We start from the raw sequence: 22,682 nt of genomic DNA, 5'->3' as shown, positions 1-22,682 counted from the left end.
CTACTACTGCTATGTACTGTACTACTACTGCTATGTACTGTACTACTACTGCTATGTACTATACTACTACTACTACTATGTACTATACTACTACTGTACTACTACTGCTATGTACTGTACTACTACTACTATGTACTATACTACTACTACTATGTACTGTACTACTACTGCTATGTACTATACTACTACTACTATGTACTGTACTACTACTGCTATGTACTATACTACTACTACTATGTACTGTACTACTACTGATATGTACTATACTACTACTACTACTACTATGTACTATACTACTACTGTACTACTACTGCTATGTACTGTACTACTACTACTATGTACTATACTACTACTACTATGTACTATACTACTACTGCTATGTACTGTACTACTACTGCTATGTACTATACTACTACTGCTATGTACTGTACTACTACTGATATGTACTATACTACTACTACTACTACTATGTACTATACTACTACTGTACTACTACTGCTATGTACTGTACTACTACTACTACTATGTACTATACTACTACTACTATGTACTATACTACTACTGCTATGTACTATACTACTACTGATATGTACTATACTACTACTGCTATGTACTATACTACTACTGCTATGTACTATACTACTACTGATATGTACTATACTACTACTGCTATGTACTGTACTACTACTGATATGTACTATACTACTACTGATATGTACTGTACTACTACTGCTATGTACTGTACTACTACTGATATGTACTATACTACTACTGCTATGTACTGTACTACTACTGCTATGTACTATACTACTGCTATGTACTATACTACTACTGATATGTACTATACTACTACTGCTATGTACTATACTACTACTGCTATGTACTATACTACTACTGATATGTACTATACTACTACTGCTATGTACTATACTACTACTGCTATGTACTATACTACTACTGATATGTACTATACTACTACTGCTATGCACTGTACTACTACTACTATGTACTATACTACTACTACTATGTACTATACTACTACTGCTATGTACTGTACTACTACTGATATGTACTATACTACTACTACTACTATGTACTATACTACTACTGTACTACTACTGCTATGTACTGTACTACTACTACTATGTACTATACTACTACTACTATGTACTATACTACTACTGCTATGTACTATACTACTACTACTATGTACTATACTACTACTGATATGTACTATACTACTACTGCTATGTACTGTACTACTACTGATATGTACTATACTACTACTGATATGTACTGTACTACTACTGCTATGTACTGTACTACTACTGATATGTACTATACTACTACTGCTATGTACTGTACTACTACTGCTATGTACTATACTACTGCTATGTACTATACTACTACTGCTATGTACTATACTACTGCTATGTACTGTACTACTACTGCTATGTACTGTACTACTACTGCTATGTACTATACTACTACTGCTATGTACTATACTACTACTGCTATGTACTATACTACTACTGCTATGTACTATACTACTACTGCTATGTACTGTACTACTACTACTATGTACTATACTACTACTACTATGTACTATACTACTACTGCGATGTACTGTACTACTACTGATATGTACTATACTACTACTGATATGTACTGTACTACTACTGCTATGTACTATACTACTGCTATGTACTATACTACTACTGCTATGTACTATACTACTACTGATATGTACTGTACTACTACTACTATGTACTATACTACTACTACTATGTACTATACTACTACTGCGATGTACTGTACTACTACTGATATGTACTATACTACTACTGATATGTACTGTACTACTACTGATATGTACTATACTACTACTGCTATGCACTGTACTACTACTACTATGTACTATACTACTACTACTATGTACTATACTACTACTACTATGTACTGTACTACTACTACTATGTACTATACTACTTGTTACAAAGGGTCAGATTAAACCGAATATATGTATTTATTGATTGATATATATTGCATAATATTTGTATATCGTTTGATATCCCTTGTGTATTCGTTGTACATATACACGGAATATCCCTTTAACCTAGTAGCCTACAGACCATAATATTTCGTTCTCTTATTGGATAGCGTTCCACCAGCGCCAGTGTCTTACCCCCAGAGTCGAGTTCAAAGCTACCGTCAGGACATGTCTGTACATGCCCGGTTCTGCCCAGGACTACGAGACAGAGGTGGGGCTGGTACTAGTTTGTTCGCCCAACATATAAATATGGCGCAGGTGAATACAGAAGTAGTTCAGTCCGCAGTCCGTTCAGTTCAGTCTTAGTAACAAGTGAAGCCTCACCCACTATGCAACGTGCGGTGAAGTAGGGCTCGTATTGCCCCAAGATAGAGTCTTGTTTATCCTAATACGTTTGTTCAACGTATCGTTCGCTCCTTACTAGTAAAAGCCTTCATCACGAGTCAAAGACCAAGTGAAGTGAGCAATTGTGTGTCTAAATAGAGCACTTATAGCCGCGTGCGAATAGGATAGTGGAGTATCAGAGCTTGGTTGAGTAACGTCAAGTTCAACTTGGTTGGTGTGGAGTACCGCGCACCGGAGGATCTGCACCGGTGAATGCGGAGCCCCTTTCCGGCTGGAGTATTATTATTATTGCTTTGTACCAGGCTGGTGGAGAGGATAAGAATCGTCTACACCCACTGCTGTGGGATCTACCGTGAGGACCATCATTCGAGCCCGTCTCTATTGGAGAGGCTGACCGGCTTCCACCTGTGCTGTGCGCATACTGGGATTACAGCGGCTGCCTTTCGTCCGCTGATACAGGGAGTAATACCGCCTCCCCGAGCAAGAGCTTATTGAGTCCCCGTGGAACCAGACTTTGCATTAGAGCATTGCCTCCCCCTGCTGGCTTACAACCGGTGGGAACCCTCTACCAGTATCCCCTGCTACCTTACCAGAGTACAATAGATATAATTCCTAATATTCAGGTTGTATTCTTATTTCATGCGTAACCAGAGAATGGACATTCATTATTGATTTGCCTACGCACATTCCTTTGCCTTATAAGCGCATTCAAGTAAAGTATATTATGTATTCTTGCTGCTAATAAATACTTAAAGACAACTTTGTGTAGAACCGATTCATTGTGGGGAAGTGTTCTCATCATATACTCGTGTACGGTATGGCCAGTATAATGAACATAAGACGGTAGTGGTTTAATGATACCATACTTGATTAATACAGTCAGGGAATTGTACCCCTCAGTTACACTACTACTACTATGTACTATACTACTACTGCTATGTACTGTACTACTACTGCTATGTACTATACTACTACTGCTATGTACTATACTACTACTGATATGTACTATACTACTACTGCTATGTACTGTACTACTACTGATATGTACTATACTACTACTGCTATGTACTATACTACTACTGATATGTACTATACTACTACTGATATGTACTGTACTACTACTGATATGTACTATACTACTACTGATATGTACTGTACTACTACTGCTATGTACTATACTACTACTGATATGTACTGTACTACTACTGCTATGTACTATACTACTGCTATGTACTATACTACTACTGCTATGTACTGTACTACTACTGCTATGTACTGTACTACTACTGATATGTACTATACTACTACTGATATGTACTATACTACTGCTATGTACTATACTACTACTGCTATGTACTGTACTACTACTGCTATGTACTATACTACTGCTATGTACTATACTACTACTGATATGTACTGTACTACTACTGCTATGTACTATACTACTGCTATGTACTATACTACTACTGCTATGTACTATACTACTACTGCTATGTACTATACTACTACTGATATGTACTGTACTACTACTGCTATGTACTATACTACTGCTATGTACTATACTACTACTGCTATGTACTGTACTACTACTGCTATGTACTGTACTACTACTGATATGTACTATACTACTACTGCTATGTACTATACTACTACTGCTATGTACTATACTACTACTGCTATGTACTATACTACTACTGCTATGTACTATACTACTACTGATATGTACTGTACTACTACTGCTATGTACTATACTACTACTGCTATGTACTGTACTACTACTGCTATGTACTGTACTACTACTGCTATGTACTATACTACTGCTATGTACTGTACTACTACTGCTATGTACTGTACTACTACTGCTATGTACTATACTACTGCTATGTACTGTACTACTACTGCTATGTACTGTACTACTACTGATATGTACTGTACTACTACTGCTATGTACTGTACTACTACTGATATGTACTATACTACTACTGATATGTACTATACTACTGCTATGTACTATACTACTACTGATATGTACTGTACTACTACTGCTATGTACTGTACTACTACTGATATGTACTATACTACTACTACTATGTACTATACTACTACTGATATGTACTGTACTACTACTGCTATGTACTGTACTACTGCTTAAGGCTGAGCCCGAACGTTCGAACGTTCGTTCGTTACGCTGGCATTCGGACTTTAATTAATGGGTTCGAACTTTCGCAAAAAAACAAATTCAGTTTTTGGGTGGAACGTTTGGTGCACACGCGACGCGACCCGGGAGGTGGGGACAGTAGAGTGGGTTACACACAACATAGCAGTGCTCAGAGCCGTTGCGGCTCTGGCAGTGCTCAAGCACCATGCCCAAAATATCCACCGTTTGCAACAACCTAACTCTGAAGTACGATTTCAAACGAGTGGGAACTACTGGGATATGTCTTGGAAACAAAAGAACTGGAGATAAAAAATTGTGGAGTAAACATTGTGCAACTAACGTGGCTATCGTTGGGAGCTAACGGTAGTAGCTGGCTGACGCTGGCTAACTAACGTGGCTATCGTTGGGAGCTAACGGTAGTAGCTGGCTGACGCTGGCTAACTAACGTGGCTATCGTTGGGAGCTAACGGTAGTAGCTGGCTGACGCTGGCTGACGCTGGCTAACTAACGTGGCTATCGTTGGGAGCTAACGGTAGTAGCTGGCTGACGCTGGCTAACTAACGTGGCTATCGTTGGGAGCTAACGGTAGTAGCTGGCTGACGCTGGCTAACTAACGTGGCTATCGTTGGGAGCTAACGGTAGTAGCTGGCTGACGCTGGCTGACGCTGGCTAACTAACGTGGCTATCGTTGGGAGCTAACGGTAGTAGCTGGCGACGCTGGCTAACTAACGTGGCTATCGTTGGGAGCTAACGGTAGTAGCTGGCTGACGCTGGCTAATTAACGTGGCTATCGTTGGGAGCTAACGGTAGTAGCTGGCTGACGCTGGCTAACTAACGTGGCTATCGTTGGGAGCTAACGCTCCAGCCAACCCGAGGTGAAGTGGCTGGAGCGGCTGGTTTGACCACGCAAAAGTGAAAGACGGCTCACTTGACCGCAGTGTATGACATACCCAACTAAAAGTGAGTGCGTTATATGATATCACTGCTGTCTTTTCCCTTTATTTTCTTCCGAGTGCTTTGTTTACATGTTTACATGAACAGCCACCACTGTAAAACATTTTTTTTTCACCGATAGACTATGCAAAATAGGTAAAATCTATAATAATAAAATTAATTAATAAAAAAAACGAACGTCCGAACGCCTGGCGAACGTTCTAACCCTAAAAACAGGGTTCGGGGCCAGCCTTACTACTGCTATGTACTATACTACTACTGCTATGTACTGTACCTTCATCCTGAAGAAAGTGATACTGGTGAGAAGGTCCACCGTCGACTTCAGGTCCTGTAGACGAGCCTTATTGCTGGCTGGGAAGTTATTCTGAACAAACAAACAAACAAACAAACAAACAAACAAACACACACACACACACACAACTAGTTAACGGTTTTCAAAATGGAAGAAAGATCAAGAGGTTATAGACCCAGAGAAGATGGATTCTGCTGTGTTGATGGCAGAGAAGGCAGCGCAGCAGTCATTAAAAGTTCAAACAACACACATGAGCTGGCAGGGTGCAACAGATGTTTCTGGACACAAGAGCTCTGCAACATAAAGCAATATTTCAATATCCTCACAGCATAAATATATACCAAATACAGTACCTTCCTTGGGTGTCTGCAGTGATGTCACTAAAATGCAGCCCTGTTTAGATTTTTTCCTCTAGATTTTGATTATATTTGTTACTGTAAAATGATTTAATCTAGAATGGAATCATGGTGAATACACACATTATGAAATGATCAAGTTTCATATATTTATTTGGCATATATCGGCTACGATATGGATATAGTGGATATAGTTACCTTTATGCAATGTTTGCATAGGCCAATCTTTCCCAAAAGCCTGCATCATTCAAATCTTAATAAACAGTGACAGGACCCATAGTGGGTTTTAATTAGGGGTGTAACGGTACACAAAAACCACGGTACGGTACGTACCTCGGTTTTGAAGTCAAGGTTCGGTACGGGTTTTCGGTACAGTGGGGGAAAGTTTGGCTTTCCATGTTCCACTCAGGGGTGATGTAGTGTGCAGTAACTAATTGTACTTGTAGGGCTGTCAACGAATATTCTATATTGAAATTAATAATCGACTTGTAAAAAAAAAAAATTATAATAATTATATTAGATTGTGAAAAAAACAGCCCTCGGTGGGCGGTCGTTAGTGGTTAACATACCATTGTATTTGTTCGGTACACAGCCATTCGGTACGGTACAGGACACACTGAAACGGTTTTAATGGATTATGGGTAAATTCAGATTCAGAGCTGTAAGCCCTACATTTAAATAAAACTCATTTGGGATGTAACATTTAAATAAAACTCATTTGGGATGTAACATTTAAATAAAACTCATTTGGGATGTAACAGCTCAAACAAAACAATCTATGGGCTCACAAAGTTGGTGACTGATTCAATGCCAATGGACCAATTAAAAAAAAGTGACGCTTGATGACATTACAGATCCAAGTCTTGATGCTCTGATTTTAGACAATTCATAGGTAATGACATTGGACCAGCAGTACAATGTAAATTCTGTTTCAGGGTGGATTTGTCCTTTAATGCACACACGTATTGCATGCTCCCTCTCTATTCCACGACTACCCCATGGAGCTCTGCTCTGTACACTACTGGAGAGGCCCTCATCCTGCTCTGTTCACTACTGGAGAGGCCCTCATCCTGCTCTGTTCACTACTGGAGAGGCCCTCATCCTGCTCTGTTCACTACTGGAGAGGCCCTCATCCTGCTCTGTTCACTACTGGAGAGGCCCTCATCCTGCTCTGTTCACTACTGGAGAGGCCCTCATCCTGCTCTGTTCACTACTGGAGAGGCCCTCATCCTGCTCTGTTCACTACTGGAGAGGCCCTCATCCTGCTCTGTTCACTACTGGAGAGGCCCTCATCCTGCTCTGTTCACTACTGGAGAGGCCCTCATCCTGCTCTGTTCACTACTGGAGAGGCCCTCATCCTGCTCTGTTCACTACTGGAGAGGCCCTCATCCTGCTCTGTTCACTACTGGAGAGGCCCTCATCCTGCCCTCCTTCCACAGCCTCCTCCTGCTGTATCACAACACTGATGTAGACAGAGGGTGATACGTATAGTCTGCCGTCATGCTGTCCCAGTCCGTGTTGTAGGACTTGTGTCCAAGACTGATTTTCAGGACTCGTGACTCGACTTGGGACTTGAGCACTGATGACTCAGACTTGGACTTGGACTCGAGCATTGAGTGCTTTCGGACTCGGAAGGTGCAGATAAGGACTCTGACTTGTTCATTGATAAAGACTTCTTGTAATAGGCCCTAATCATTTGGCATAAGATATTGATGGCTATATTAATGACAAAGTAAACAAACTCCCTTTGAAATGGTGACTGCTGTGCCATTTATGTTTAATGTAGACCTTTTTTTTATTTGTATGTCAGCTCTTTGACTGCCAGAGTGGAGTGGACTCAACCTTGATGACTTGGACTCGGACTAGGGTAATGGGGACTCGACTTGGACTCTGACTCAAACACTGGGGACTCGAGACTCGGACTTGAGATTTAGTGACTCGACTACAACACTGGTCCCAGTGCACCGCATGAGAGTTGTATTGCTGTCCACACATTCACACACTGACGACGAGGCGACCATGCAAGGTGCCAACCTGCTCATCATCGAGCAGTTAGGGGTTAAGTGTCTTGCTCAAGGACACTCTGACATGCTGCCAGGAGGAGCCAGAATCGAACCATCCGATCACCAGACGCCCGCTCTATCTCAGACAAGAGTTAAAACCTGGAGACTTACTCGGTACGTGGAGAGGTCGATTCTCAGTGAGTTGTGTAGCTGATCCAGGAGCTTAACGAAACGATCTCTCTGTGTTGGAGGTAGAGAGATAGAGAGAGAGAGGAATTGAGAGGGAGATAGGGGGGAGGAAGAGGGGAGAGAGAAAGAGGGGAGGAGAAAGAGACATGCAGAATATGATTGTATTCACACACAAGGGAGACATTTTGTCCAGATGAATGTATGGATGGAATCAATATACAGCGTGTGCGTGTGTCCATCAGTATTTGAGTTGTGAGGAATGGACAGTTATAGAGGAGAGAAAGCTATAAAGATGGTTGCTGTCTCGGGGGGAGAGAGAAAGACAGAGAGAGAGAGAGAGAGAGAGAGAGAGAGAGAGAGAGAGAGAGAGAGAGAGAGAGAGAGAATTAATTAGGTTTTTACAAGCTGTCATAGCAGGGACTTTTATATCCTCCTATAGCTTCCATCAAGTAATCCACACATACTGTAGAGTAGACAGTGTACACGCACATGCACATTCACACAGACATTCACACAGACATGCCTGTACACATACATTCACCTGCCAGGTTGAAGCTACAATGGATAAATAGGCACACTAAAAAATGTGCACACGCATGCACACACACACACCTCTTTGTCCTCGACCCCCATTGAAGATAATAGCTCAGTGCTGCCCTTTAAAATATAATGATCACATTGTCCTTCCCCAAAGCTAAGCCACCCCCCCCCCCCCCCCACAAGGTGTAATTCACACACACACACACACACACACACACACACACACACACACACACACACACACACACACACACACACACACACACACACACACACACACACACACACACACACACACACACACACACACACACACACACACACACACACACACACACACAACGTGACTGAAATCCCATATCGAAAAGGATGATAAGAAACATATGGATTTGCCTTCAGGAAGCTTTATAAGAAACATATAGTTCTACATTGAGGAGGTTTAATAAGAAACATATAGTTCTGCCTTCAGGAAGCTTTATAAGAAACATATAGTTCTGCCTTCAGGAAGCTTTATAAGAAACATATAGTTCTGCATTCAGGAGGTTTTATAAGAAACATATAGTTCTGCCTTCAGGAAGCTTTATAAGAAACAGATAGTTATATAAGAAACATATAGTTCTGTCTTCAGAAAGTTTGATAAGAAAAATATAGTTATGCCTTCAGAAAGATTTAAAAGAAACATATAGTTTCTGCCTTCAGGATGTTCTTGAGAAACATCGTTTCTGCCTTCAGGATGTTCTTGAGAAACATCGTTTCTGCCTTCAGGATGTTCTTGAGAAACATCGTTTCTGCCTTCAGGATGTTCTTGAGAAACATAATTTCTGCCTTCAGGAGGTTTTTGAGAAACATCGTTTCTGCCTTCAGGAGGTTTTTGAGAAACATAGTTTCTGCTTTCAGAAAGCTTAAAAGAATAAAAATTTGTATTTTTCTGAACAAACCAAGCTGTGTAGTATATTATGTGGCAGATATAATCCCTCATCACATGGTTACGTGGAGGAAGGGAGATACTATTGCCACGGGCAGAGGAGATAATGAGGAGTTGATTGGGGACTGATTGGAGTTGAGGTGAGAGCGAGTAGGTGTTCGTAGTACTGGACCCTGGACGGGCTGAGACAACCCCCTGTGAAACTGACCCCGGACCGGAGGACAAACCCTGAGTATTGAACATTCCCTTTTCTTGTACGAGAGCCTGGATTGTGTTTTGACCTTGGACTGTACTTTGACGACTCTTTTGCCTACCGGAACTGTACTTTGGATCAATAAACCTCAACTGTTTATTGAAATTGCACTTGTGTGGACATTGGAATTATTTGTTTTGGTCCATGTCAAGCCTGAACACCACAAGGCTTGTCACAATATGTATATATATACAATATATAATTAGAGCTCTGTACATTTAGCTCAGAAAATCAAATCATGATCTCAGAATTTTAATTAATCTTCAATCTGAAATGTGTGTATCGTTACAACCCTAGTATTCACAGTTCAGGTTCAGGTTCAGGTTTTTATTTAGACTCCACAACATAAACAGATCATTAATCCAGCTTACATTGCTGTCAAGGATAGTAACGTAAAAGCCTCTTGACTTATTTCCATCGTTGTCCTTGGGTGTCAAGGATGCTAGAAACACACAACTCATTACAGAATTAATCACAATTATTATCTTTGCATAATAATAATGGCACAACCCTAAATTAATACAAAACAAAGCACATTTGTTGATACAATGTTCATTTATGTCGAAAGTCAGTGAGCTTCAGGAAGCACCCTCGGGGGAGGGAATTTGGGGGATGGGAGGGAGGGCGGAGAGTGGGGGGTGGGAGTTAAGGAGAGGGTAGTGGCTTAGGGTTTTGGGCGTGTGAGGCAGTCGTGGGAATCCACCCCTCCTTCCGTGCACGTCGCCAGTCGTGCTCGTGGGGGGGAGGTTTGCGTGAGGATGGGGAGGGGGGGGGGAGGCCATCCATCTTATCTTCAGACAGTCAGATACTGTCCCGTCCTTGGTTGCGATGGTACGGACGTCATAAACCAGGTCTTATCTTGACTTCTTCTCCTCGGCCTCTTTCATTGACCTCGAAACATTCCTTCTTTTCTTCCACAGACTTGAGTTACGTGGCGGGGGGGGGGGGGGGGGGGGGGTTGAAACAGGCATGTCCATCCAATCAATTGAAAATACACGCAGACGTGTGCTCTCTCCTATGAACCCCATAATGTGAAGAGGTAGGGTCATTTGTAGCGTATTGAACTAGAAGGCGAGCCGTTCTGAGAGCTGAATTATGAAGAGAGGAAAGGAGGATGGACAGATCAATACAATCTCCTCAAAATACGGATATCTGTAGATCGCCAGAGAGAGAGAGAGAGAGAGAGAGAGAGAGAGAGAGAGAGAAAGACAGAGAGGGGGAGAGAGAGAGGGGGGGGGAGAGAGAGAGAGGGGGGGAGACAGATAGAGGGGGGGAGACAGAGAGTGGGGGGAGAGAGAGAACAAGTAACGAATGCAGTGAAATAATGTCTGTCTGGGTGAGAATCAGACAGTATGGATGCATCCTTAGATGTTTTTGAGGATTCAGATTATTTGTCCCACGTGTAGCCTACTGGCTGATACCAATACCAACTGTTTTTGTTGGTACAAAACAAATCTTGGTACAAAGCAGGTTTTTCAGACATGCCTATCTCCAGATAGCCAAGCAGTATCATGATTGTACATGTGTATTAATAAAATGAGAAAACAATGTAGGCTATACTTAAAGGAGAAATTAACTGAAATGTTGAAATCAGAACAGGACTGACTGACTTTTATGATCCCTCCTGTTCCTTCTCTTTTCTCTTTTAAATGTTTATGAATATTGTATGTTTCCTTTTAGTGCCCTCTTTAATACGGGTGCCTTAACATGGATGCTGCTGCCAACTGAATTTGCCTCTTGGGGACAATAAAGATCGACTTGACCTGCTGTTCACTTGGCACACGTATTAAGCAACGCACTCCCAGTAAACTGCCGATTCGGCCAAATGTTAGACGTAAAAAAAAAAAAATCGGGCCACCGCTTTTTTAAAGCCTAAATGGGTCAATATTGATCGTCTACCAACACAGCAGCTCATAATAGAGAGAGAGAGAAAAGCATGAAGACAGGGTGGAGTGATAGGACCACTGAGAATTCAGACAGAACAACCTCTCTCTCCCGCTCTCTACAGAACAAGTACAATAGGGGATGAGGATCAAGTACAGTACATAGAAGTAGAGCTGCAGCAGAGGTTACAGCCTAAAACTACTTATTTCTTCCAGTCCCCCAGCAGGGGGTGGGACTGCAGCAGTAATGTTGGGACTGCAGCTGTAATGTTGGGACTGCAGCTGTAATGTTGGGACTGCAGCAGTAATGTTGGGACTGCAGCTGTAATGTTGGGACTGCAGCTGTAATGTTGGGACTGCAGCTGTAATGTTGGGACTGCAGCTATAATGTTGGGACTGCAGCTATAATGTTGGGACTGCAGCAGTAATGTTGGGACTGCAGCTGTAATGTTGGGACTGCAGCAGTAATGTTGGGACTGCAGCTGTAATGTTGGGACTGCAGCAGTAATGTTGGGACTGCAGCTGTAATGTTGGGACTGCAGCTGTAATGTTGGGTCTGCAGCTGTAATGTTGGGACTGCAGCTGTAATGTTGGGACTGCAGCTGTAATGTTGGGACTGCAGCTGTAATGTTGGGACTGCAGATGTAATGTTGGGACTGCAGCGCTGTAATGTTGGGACTGCAGCTGTAATGTTGGGACTGCAGCTGTAATGTTGGGACTGCAGCTGTAATGTTGGGACTGCAGCTGTAATGTTGGGACTGCAGCTGTAATGTTGGGACTGCAGCTGTAATGTTGGGACTGCAGCTGTAATGTTGGGACTGCAGCTGTAATGTTGGGACTGCAGCAGGGGGTGGGACTGCAGCTGTAATTAGGCTGGCCAGACGCGTGTGATTGTACAGCAATTCTGTCTCTTTTCACGCATCACGCAAATTGAGACCATGTCCCGCATGATTGGTTGTCATCCACGATAACTGACTGGTCTGGTCGTTCATACTAACACAATTGGCAGTGTTAGGGGTGGGAAGCTGATGGGTGGGGATCGGACGTTGTGGACAGCGACTCCTACAGGTCGGTTGGTGGCATGCGCAGCAGAATCAGGAAGCGACGGGGGCGGCGTGTCCCTCCCACGCAGACCCTCGCCGCTGAGAGAGCGCGCTGTGCAGGTGAAAAGATGCGACGGGTTCTTCCTCGTGTACCGGAGGGGACACGTGATGCAAGGCTTGGTCCACATTGCAGCCGACCTGTGGGAGGCATGGCCTAACAGCGTTCGAGACAGGGGAGGGGAGAATTGGACAATACGAAATTGGGATGGGAGAAAAATAGAAAATGGGAGAAAAAGTAGATACAAAAAAAAAAAAAAATGGAGACACCAAACAAAAAGAGGAGGTGTAGTTATGGAAACGAATGGGAAACAGTCTAGAATACCCATGGGTATGAAATGTCGAGGGGGATGCAGAGAGGGTTTATTGTGAACTTTGCAAGAGTACTGTTCCTGCTCTGTTGAGCTTTCCAACCATCACTGCAATGCCAGTGAATCCCTGTGGACTTTAGTTGTTACTGTTCCTGCTCTGTTTGTTGAGCTTTCCAACCATCACTGCAGTGTGAATCCCTGGACTTGTGAGTTGCTTTGGTGATTTTTGTTAATGATTGTAAGTCTGGGTGGTCATTTTATTTATTTTGAGTACTTAACACCCATTAGAAAAAAAAAAAAAAAAAAAGAATAAGGGTAAAACATATTACCGGTAGGTCATTTGGAGGGGACAAGGACAGTCCACCAAAGAGGCGGGGAGGGGCTGCGTGCTGGGGGGGGGGGGGGGAGGGGTGTCCCACATTGTCGCTCACAAACATACCCTTTGTCCCACATTTGGTTTATTGGGACCTGGTCACCCTAGCTCAGGGGTCGGCAACCTGCGGCCAATCAGCTGCGGCTCCCTGGCCCAAAAAAATAAATCTAATTTTTTTTCTTCTTTTTTTTACTTTTTTTCTCTTATTTTGGAGCTCGATGTCATACTGTGACACTGAAATGAAAAAATATTTCATCAACTAAAATATTTAGTCAACAAAAATATTTCATCAACAAAAATATACAGTACGTCACACCCCGCGCCTCTCCCTGCCGTCTGCAAGTGGCTAATCTTGAGTTTCCGACCCCTCAGTAAGCTAACCATGGATAAATCCAAAACAAGGAAAGTCTGAGGAAAATAGAGGGTTTAATTCAGCGTGGACAGATTAATTTGCTTTCACGACTAACTATGCAGGCTTACCAGTATGCCTGATATGTGGTGCGAAATTTGCGAACAACGAAAAATTTACTTTTTATTTTATAGATTTTACACAAATAAGGGAAGGACTCAAATAGAGCTGCATAGTTCAGGGTTTTATTTCAAAGTAAGTCTACAGATGCCAGTGTTTTTTCTCCTTTTCTGTGTTTTATTTCAAAGTAGGTTTACACATGGTAGTCTTTTTTCAAAGTGGACTACTTTTTATTTTATAAATGTTCCACAAATAAGGGAAGGACTCAAATATACCAGGTAAAAACAGCAATAAAAAGTCAAACATTTTCTTTTTGTTGTTTTATAATTCCATTAATGCAACAAACTGTGTGCTATACGTATAAAGTATAATAAATAGCTAATTACTTTGGGTATGCAATTGTCAGGCGTTTTATGCAAAATGTGGGGTATGCTTGGGGATATATAAAACGTTATACACTGTGTTATCTTCATTTTAAGGGTAAATAGGTTGTGCGGCTCCCTGAGCATATTTTTTTGTGGGAGGGGGGAAAAGTGGCTCTTTTGATAGTAAAGGTTGCTGACCCCTGCCCTAGCTGTAATGCAAATAACCTGCCCACCCATCCGGCGGGGGTCTTCTGACCGCCCAGAAATAGCCCCGCTATCTCTGCAGCCTGTGGTGAAGCTAAGCCTCTCCAGGTCCTACAGCCCATTAGCAACGAGTGCGCTCTGCCTCGCCTGCAGTCGCTGACACGCGACTGGGGTCTGGCAGCGAGCGGCGGGGGGCCGCGAGGCAGGATGGAGGACGGGGAATCCCACGGCTCATTAAGAGCTGCCGCCATAGCTGCCGGTGTCCTAGTCTGGGCTCAGTGGCTAACAATCCCACAGCAAAACAAACTATAGTAAAATGGTAAATGGATTTATATAATCTGCATTCATATAGCGCTTTTATCCAAATCAATTCACAACTTATGTGTCACATTCACCCATTCACTCGCGCGCGCACACACACACACACACACACACACACACACACACACACACACACACACACACACACACACACACACACACACACACACACACACACACACACACACACACACACACACACACAGTTGGAGGTTAAGTGTCTTGCTCAAGAACACTTGGACACGCTGCCTGAAGGAGCCGGAATCAACCCGGCAAGAGCGGAGAGCGCAAGTCTCCACCAGGCGGCAAACACACATTTCTTCTCTGTCTCTCACAAAGCAAACAAACACGCTTACACTATAACGTTATTACACACTATTACACTAGCACACTATTGCACTATTACACACCATTACTCACTATTACACACTTAAGCATGGTTAACCTAGACCAATGAAAGTAGTAGTCTGTACTGAGTTCATTGACAACTCGTAGAAGTTCCTATGACAAACGGTTTGTGAGATATTAAAAGGGGTGGGGCTTATTCCAATGGACCAGTGATTCCCAACCTGGGGTCCGCCAGGGGGTCAGATAAATATTTAATTAGCATATTTTTATCATCAGAAGTGTTCTGAAGGATCAGATTAAACCGAATATATATATTTATTTATATATATATATTTAATTGTATTTGTATATCCCCTGATATCCCTTGTATATTCCTTGTACAATATGCATTGAATATCCCTTCTAGTCTACTGAACATCCCATAATAGTCTCCATTCTACCATTGGACGAGACCTTGGTGCCAGGTCGCCATACCCCTCAGTTACAATTGGTCCTTCGAGCCGGAGGGTAATCAGTGTAATATTAATATAGTGTTATTAATATTAAAATGGCCTATGATGAACACTCCACGAAACGATCCTCCTAACCAACAACGCCCGCGGCGCAAACGACAGCTCCCTCAGTACCTAGAGGCTTACGCTGTCAGTCAACAACCTAGTCTTCTACCAACAGTAAACGCGGTAAAACTAGAAAGTAAAATTATGTCTAACCCTAACGACCAGGCTACCCCGACCATAGAGGCCCCTATGGGTTCTAACGTAACTGACCCAGCTCACGGTGGGGACCAGGGGGAACCAGACATGACTTTACACCCCGCCAATACCGAAGAAGTAGTCCCCGACGAGTCCCGGGAGGAAGACAACACTACCGAGAGAGAACTCGGCACGGAAGAAGATGAGGAGAGCACCGTGGAGATAGAGCTCCAAGACTCCGCACGGAGTACCCCAAGGGACGGCTCCCCTATACAACCGTCTTCTCCCAGCGAGGCAGAGAGGACACTACAGCAGGCATTCCTCGTCAGCCTGAAAGCCTCTACTGAACGCGATAGACTCCAGGGTGAACGCGATCGATTGCAGATACAGCAACGGAGCGAAGAAGAGCACATACGCCTGGAAATAAGACGCATTCAGATGGAAGAGAATATGGCAAGAGACCGGGCCGATGCCCAGCGCGCCGCCACCGGTGCCCAGAGAGAATCGGATCTCACCAAGCGCGAAGCCGAGCGCGACAGAGCACAAGCGCAACTAATAGAACAGCTGATCAGAAGGACAACACCCCCTCCCTCCACCAGAGGCTCCAGGAACTCGTCTAGACATCACTCCAGGGCGGCATCCCCTAGCCGAGTAAGCGACCCTGAACTTGACCAACAGACGAGGTTTATACCCCCCGCAGACCCCCTTCCCCAACCGGTCCAAGCGAGACCCAGCCACCGGGAAGGAGCAGCATACACTGCGGAGAGGCTAAATCAGAGACTACAAGCCCTGGATGACCTAACGGAAGACGAAGAGGAAGAGGAGGAGAACCACGCCCGACGACAGCACAGTACTCTACCGGACCAGGAGGTCCAGTACAGCCCAGGCTATACCCCCGCGGAGCTGCGCTACAGACCCCCGACGCTATTCACGGGTGAGCACGACGCACGACCCGCACCGAGGAACAGCACCTGGACCAGCGGGCCATGGTACACAGCCGGTACCAGCCCACGCCAAGGAGCAGGAGGAGACTCGCCTAGGAGGCCTCTCCCCCAACGCTCGCCGATGTATCAACAATCCGCGTCATACATTGGCACACCTATGGTACCAGACTTCACCCAGGAGAACCGGGCCCAGTATACGGAGCTCCGCATGTGTCTGGAGACAATGTTGGTGGATGTCATTGATGAACGCCATAAATACGCGATACTACTGAAGCATTTAAAGGTACCCCGCGCGCACAACATAGCGCTCGCCTACGCCACTTCCACGACCCCATACACCGCAGCGCTGGTAGCGTTGGACCAGAGATATGGACGTATATGGGATTACGTGATCCAGGAGATCAGGCACATCGACCGCCTACCCCCAGCAACAGACAATCGAGCACTGGACGACCTGTCCATCAGAGTGCAGTCCCTGGTAGGGATGCTGGGAGCGCAGAGGGAAAAGGGTAGGCATGAACTATACGCCAACTCAAATGTAGAGAGGATCTTGGAGAAGCTACCGCCCGCCCGACAGGAGCGCTTTAGGCGGCAGAGAGACCACCGAGACCCTAATGGCCCCGAACCGAACCTCCTCGATCTAGCCGACTTCCTGGCGAGAGAAGTCAGCAGCTTACGGCTAGATACATTCGGACGGAGCACCCCTGGCTCCAGAGAAGGAACCAGGAGACTAAATGATGGAAGAAGATCGGTGACTGTCATGCACCAATCGGAGTCAGTGCCAAGCAGTAGGAGCCACAGTACCCCCTCAAGAAAGGAGAAGTGGAAGATAGTGTGCCCCTACTGTGAGAAAGAACACTGGCTGTCACAATGTGACTCATTCCCCAAGATGAATGCGGAGGAAGCGAGTCAATGGATAAAGTCCAACAGACGCTGTTTTCGCTGTGCGCGATCACACATGGCAGCCGAATGCCGCTTAAAGAAAAAGTGCAGTCGGTGCGATGGAGCCCATCTGGACATACTCCACGACAGTAACAGACGGCGGCCTCCACCCGCACCATCAAGCAGCAAAGCAAGCGTCATGTACATCGACCCCGCCAGCAGCAGCGGAGCCAGAGTGCTCTTAAAGGTAGTCCGTGTGACATTGAGCTACCAGAATAAAGTCATGGACACTTACGCCGTCCTTGATGACGGGTCAGAGAAGACCCTTCTGCTCGCGTCCGCTGCGGCCCAGCTAGGGCTGCGGGGGAGCGAAAACCAAATGACAATTCGGACAATAAGAAGAGATTTGAAAACGATAAAGGGCGAGAATGTCTCATTCTCTATCGCAGCAAGCGGCCAGCCCGAGCGACGGTACAGGATTACAGACGCTTTCACCAGCCAAGAAATAGGACTGTCGCGGTACACATACCTCGTAGCCAAGCTGATGGAGAAATATGTACATCTACGCAAGCTACCGATCCCACTCATAGACGGTGCTACCCCGACACTGTTGATAGGCTCCGACCATGCAGACCTCATTGTCCCGATAGACCGGGTTCATACCGGACCCAGAGGCTGTCCTGCAGCAGTCGAGACCCGCCTAGGATGGACTCTCCAAGGCCCACTCGCCAAATCTCTGAACCGAACCACAGCCACTAGCTGTCTCCACTCCCGAGTCACAGAGGGAGACACCGCACTCCTGCAGCATGTAGAGAGGCTATGGACCTTAGAACAAATGCCCTTTAAGAACGAAAAGAAAGACATTCGCTCTAAAGACGACATCTACGCCATTAACCTCCTCGAGACGGGAACAAAGAGAGTCCCAGTCAGCGGCGTGTTGAGATACGCCACGCCACTCCTGCGGCGGGAAGGGATGCCTACCTTTCACGCAAAGAAAGACGCCACAGAGCGGCACCTACTAAACACAGAGCGGCGCTTAGCCAAGGACCCCGCCCAAGAAAGTGTATACCGCGCTGAGATTGAGAAGCTCATCACAGCGGGACACGTCACAAAGATTGACATTAAAGAGGCCGACCAGACGACTGAATCGTGGTACGTGCCCCACCACAAGGTTCATCACAACGGCAAAGACCGCATCGTGTTTAACTGCAGCTACCAGATCGGATCCCAAAATCTGAATAAAGAGCTATTGCCCGGTCCTACACTCGGCCCCTCCCTACTAGGCGTACTACTCCGCTTCCGCCAGGACAAGGTGGCTATCAGCGGGGATATCAAAGGGATGTTCCTGCAGGTGAGATTAGTAGAGGAGGACAAGCCCCTGTTGCGGTTCCTATGGAGAGAGAGGCCAGGAGATGAGCACCCGGCCATCTACCAATGGGAAGTCCTCCCTTTCGGAACTACATGCAGCCCATGCTGTGCTACATTTGCACTACAGAGACATGTCGCAGAGGACCCAGCAGCGGACGAAGAGGTCCGACACAGTGTGAAGAACAGCTTCTACGTAGATAACTGTCTACAAAGCGTTTCGACCCAGGAAGAAGCCGAGGCTCTCCTACATAAACTCCGCGCCTCTCTGATCAAAGGCGGCTTTGATCTCAGGCAGTGGGCCAGCAGCGATCCGCACGTACTCAAGTCCAAGTTCTTTAATAGTTGTCATACAGAAGTACAGAATACTTTCATACAAAATGCTTCTTACTGTTACGCTCCAGAGACTGTGCTAGACAAGATAGTATCAAATAACATAATAACATAATATAGCATGAATTTAGAAGAAGAATGAGGTCACAGTTGTTCGGTATAGACATATGTACAATGTTCTGAGTTACCATATAATATACAATACACAATACTATGCAGTGTACTAATGTACAGTACTATCTAGTGCAAAGCAGAAATGGGATGAGGTACAATTTTAGGTACAATTTACAGTAAGGTGTACGAGTTGTAGTGCAATCCTTCATCCATAAATATAAAGTGTGGGGAGTGGGTGCTACAGTGTGTTTGTTTAAAGTGGGTGTGTGCTATAAAGTGTGTGTAGTGGGTGCTACAGTGTGTTTGTTTAAAGTGAGTGTGTGCGTGTGGATGTGTGTGCTATGTGTGTTTGGTGGTTGTTGTTGTGTAGTGTTCATTCATTGTTCGTTTAGCAGCCTGATGGCCTGGGGATAGAAGCTACTTCTGAGTCTTTCTGTGCTCGCCTTGAGACTCCTGTGTCGCTTGCCTGACGGCAGCAGTTCAAAGAGGCAGTTGTTCGGGTGGCTCGAGTCCTTAATAATTCTCTTAGCCTTCCCCTTGCAACGCTTGTTGTAAATGTTCTGGAGGGTGGGGAGCCCCCCTCCAATTGTGCGTTCGGCTGAACGTGTCACTCTTTGTAGTCTGCTTTGGTCTTTTGCAGTGCTATTCCCAAACCAGGAGGTGATGTTGCCGGTCAAGATGCTCTCTATTGTACATGAGTAGAAGTTCTTAAGGATCTTCTGGCTGACTTGGAACTTCCTTAGGCGCCTGAGGAAGTAGAGGCGTTGTCGTGCCTTCTTCACCACACTGTTAATGTGTATGGTCCATTTCAAGTCCTCGGATATGTGGGCTCCGAGGTACTTGAAGCTGTTGACTCTCTCAACCGGTGCCCCGTCGATGCTGAGGGGGCTGTAGTCCTTGACCCCCGACCTCCTGAAGTCCACAATCATCTCCTTTGTTTTGCTGACGTTCAGGGAGAGGCTGTTTTCCTGGCACCATCCCGCCAGGACCTTGACCTCTTCCAGGTAGGCCCTCTCGTCGTTGGCAGAGATCAGGCCCACCACCACTGTGTCGTCAGCAAATTTGACGATTGTATTGCTACTCCGCTGAGCCACACAGTCGTGTGTGTACAGGGAGTAGAGGAGGGGACTCAGAACACAGCCCTGGGGGGCCCCTATGTTGAGGGTGATGGATGAGGAGGTGCAGTTGCCTGCTCTCACCACCTGGGGTCTGCCAGTCAGGAAGTCCAAGACCCACTGGCAGAGGTCATAGCCCAAGCCCAGGTCCCTGAGCTTGGCTATGAGTATGGAGGGGACTATGGTATTGAATGCCGAGCTGTAGTCGATGAATAGCATTCTCACATAGTTCCCCTGCCTCTTGTCCAGGTGTGATGCTGCTGTGTGCAGCACATGGGATATGGCGTCCTCCGTGGACCTGTTGGGGCGGTATGCAAATTGCAGGGGGTCCATGTTGATGGGGAGGGAGGAGCAGATGTAGCCCTTTACTAGCTTCTCAAAGCACTTCATGGCTATGGAGGTGAGAGCTACAGGGCGGTAGTCGTTGAGGCAAGCAGGCTTGGATTTTTTGGGTACAGGGATAATAGTGGACTTCTTCAGGCAGGTGGGGATGACAGCCTGTTCTAGGGACAGGTTAAATATGTCAGTGAATACTGGGGCCAGTTGGTCGGCACAGACTTTTAGGACGCGGCCGGGGATGCCGTCCGGACCTGCTGCCTTCCTGATATTCACTTTTTTAAAGGTCCGCCTCACCTCATGCTCTGTTACCCTGAACACTGCGCCTCCATCAGCAGCCGACCCCCCCCCCCCCCATTGCCGAGGCTTGTGAGCTGGTGTTGTTATTACCAGCATCAAACCTGCGCAGCCTCTCCTCCGAGGACAAGGCAGCGAGCAGCGAGACCTGGATGGCCACAATCCCAGGAGAAGCCCAAGAGATGACACTAGGACTAGTGTGGCGCTTCAAAACAGATTCGCTCCACTATAGACACAAACCCCTGACCACGGAGCAGGGAAGGTCGACGGCAATACCGACCACCAGACGGAGTGTGTACAGAACACTCGCCCGACAATATGACCCGTTAGGATGTATACTACCGTACACCACCAGGGCAAAGATGATTGTACGAGCATTGTGGGACAAGGACCAGGGCTGGGACCACCCCATTCCCGCACACCTTGCATCCACCTGGAGAGAGTGGGAGATGGAACTCCACTCACTCCCAGGCGTTAATATACGCCGAAGCTACTTCCCACCCACGGTGAGGCCAGAGACATGTAAAATGGATTTACACGTCTTCAGTGACGCCTCCGAGGTCGCCTACGGATCAGTAGCCTACTTGCGGGCCCAAGAAGAGGGGGGAGAGATCTACACAGCATTCATCCTCGCCCGCTCGAGAATAGCCCCACGCAAGCAACAGTCTATCCCACGTCTAGAGCTCTGCGCAGCCCTCGCAGGAGCGCATCTAGCCACGCTCATCCAACGTGAGCTCACCATTCCGGTGCATAGAACAATCCTGTGGTCAGATTCCACGACAGTACTCGCCTGGATCAAATCGGATTCATGCAAATACAAAGTCTTCGTGGGAGTCAGAGTCACTGAGATTCAAGAGTTAACCGGAGAGTTAACCGGAGAAGCAAACTGGCGCTATGTTGATACAAAACACAACCCAGCTGACGTCATCACCCGGGGAATGTCCCTAGATGACTTAACCCGTCATAACATCTACAGTGACGGACCAGCATTCCTCAAGCTCCCGGAAGGAGATTGGCCCACGCCCACCCCGAGGGAAGCAAGTAACGAGGAGGCTGAGAATAAGAAACCTATGTTCTGTGGATCGAGCACTGTTGTCTCCGCAGACCCCAACATAGACGATTGCATTACCATAGAGAGTGCGCAGCAACGGACATTCCTGCGGCA

General features: G+C 45.7%; 1 protein-coding gene across 1 annotated transcript in view; it reads right to left on the bottom strand.

The window, feature by feature from the left end:
- The window catches only part of unc13ba (unc-13 homolog Ba (C. elegans)), a 516,655-nt gene that overhangs the window by 119,617 nt on the left and 374,356 nt on the right, over positions 1–22,682 (bottom strand). The window contains exons 21-22 of the mRNA XM_084308024.1: positions 8,330–8,398; positions 5,782–5,871 (exon numbers count right to left, since the gene is read on the bottom strand). Coding sequence (XP_084164150.1) covers positions 5,782–5,871; positions 8,330–8,398 — 159 coding nt within the window. The remainder of the gene's footprint in view (positions 1–5,781; positions 5,872–8,329; positions 8,399–22,682) is intronic.

The sequence above is a fragment of the Notolepis coatsorum genome (genome assembly GCF_963971535.1).
Source record: "Notolepis coatsorum genome assembly, chromosome: 2".
Lineage (NCBI taxonomy): Eukaryota > Metazoa > Chordata > Actinopteri > Aulopiformes > Paralepididae > Notolepis > Notolepis coatsorum.
Note: the sequence above shows the minus strand (reverse complement) of the source record. Positions and strands in the feature narration are given on the sequence as shown.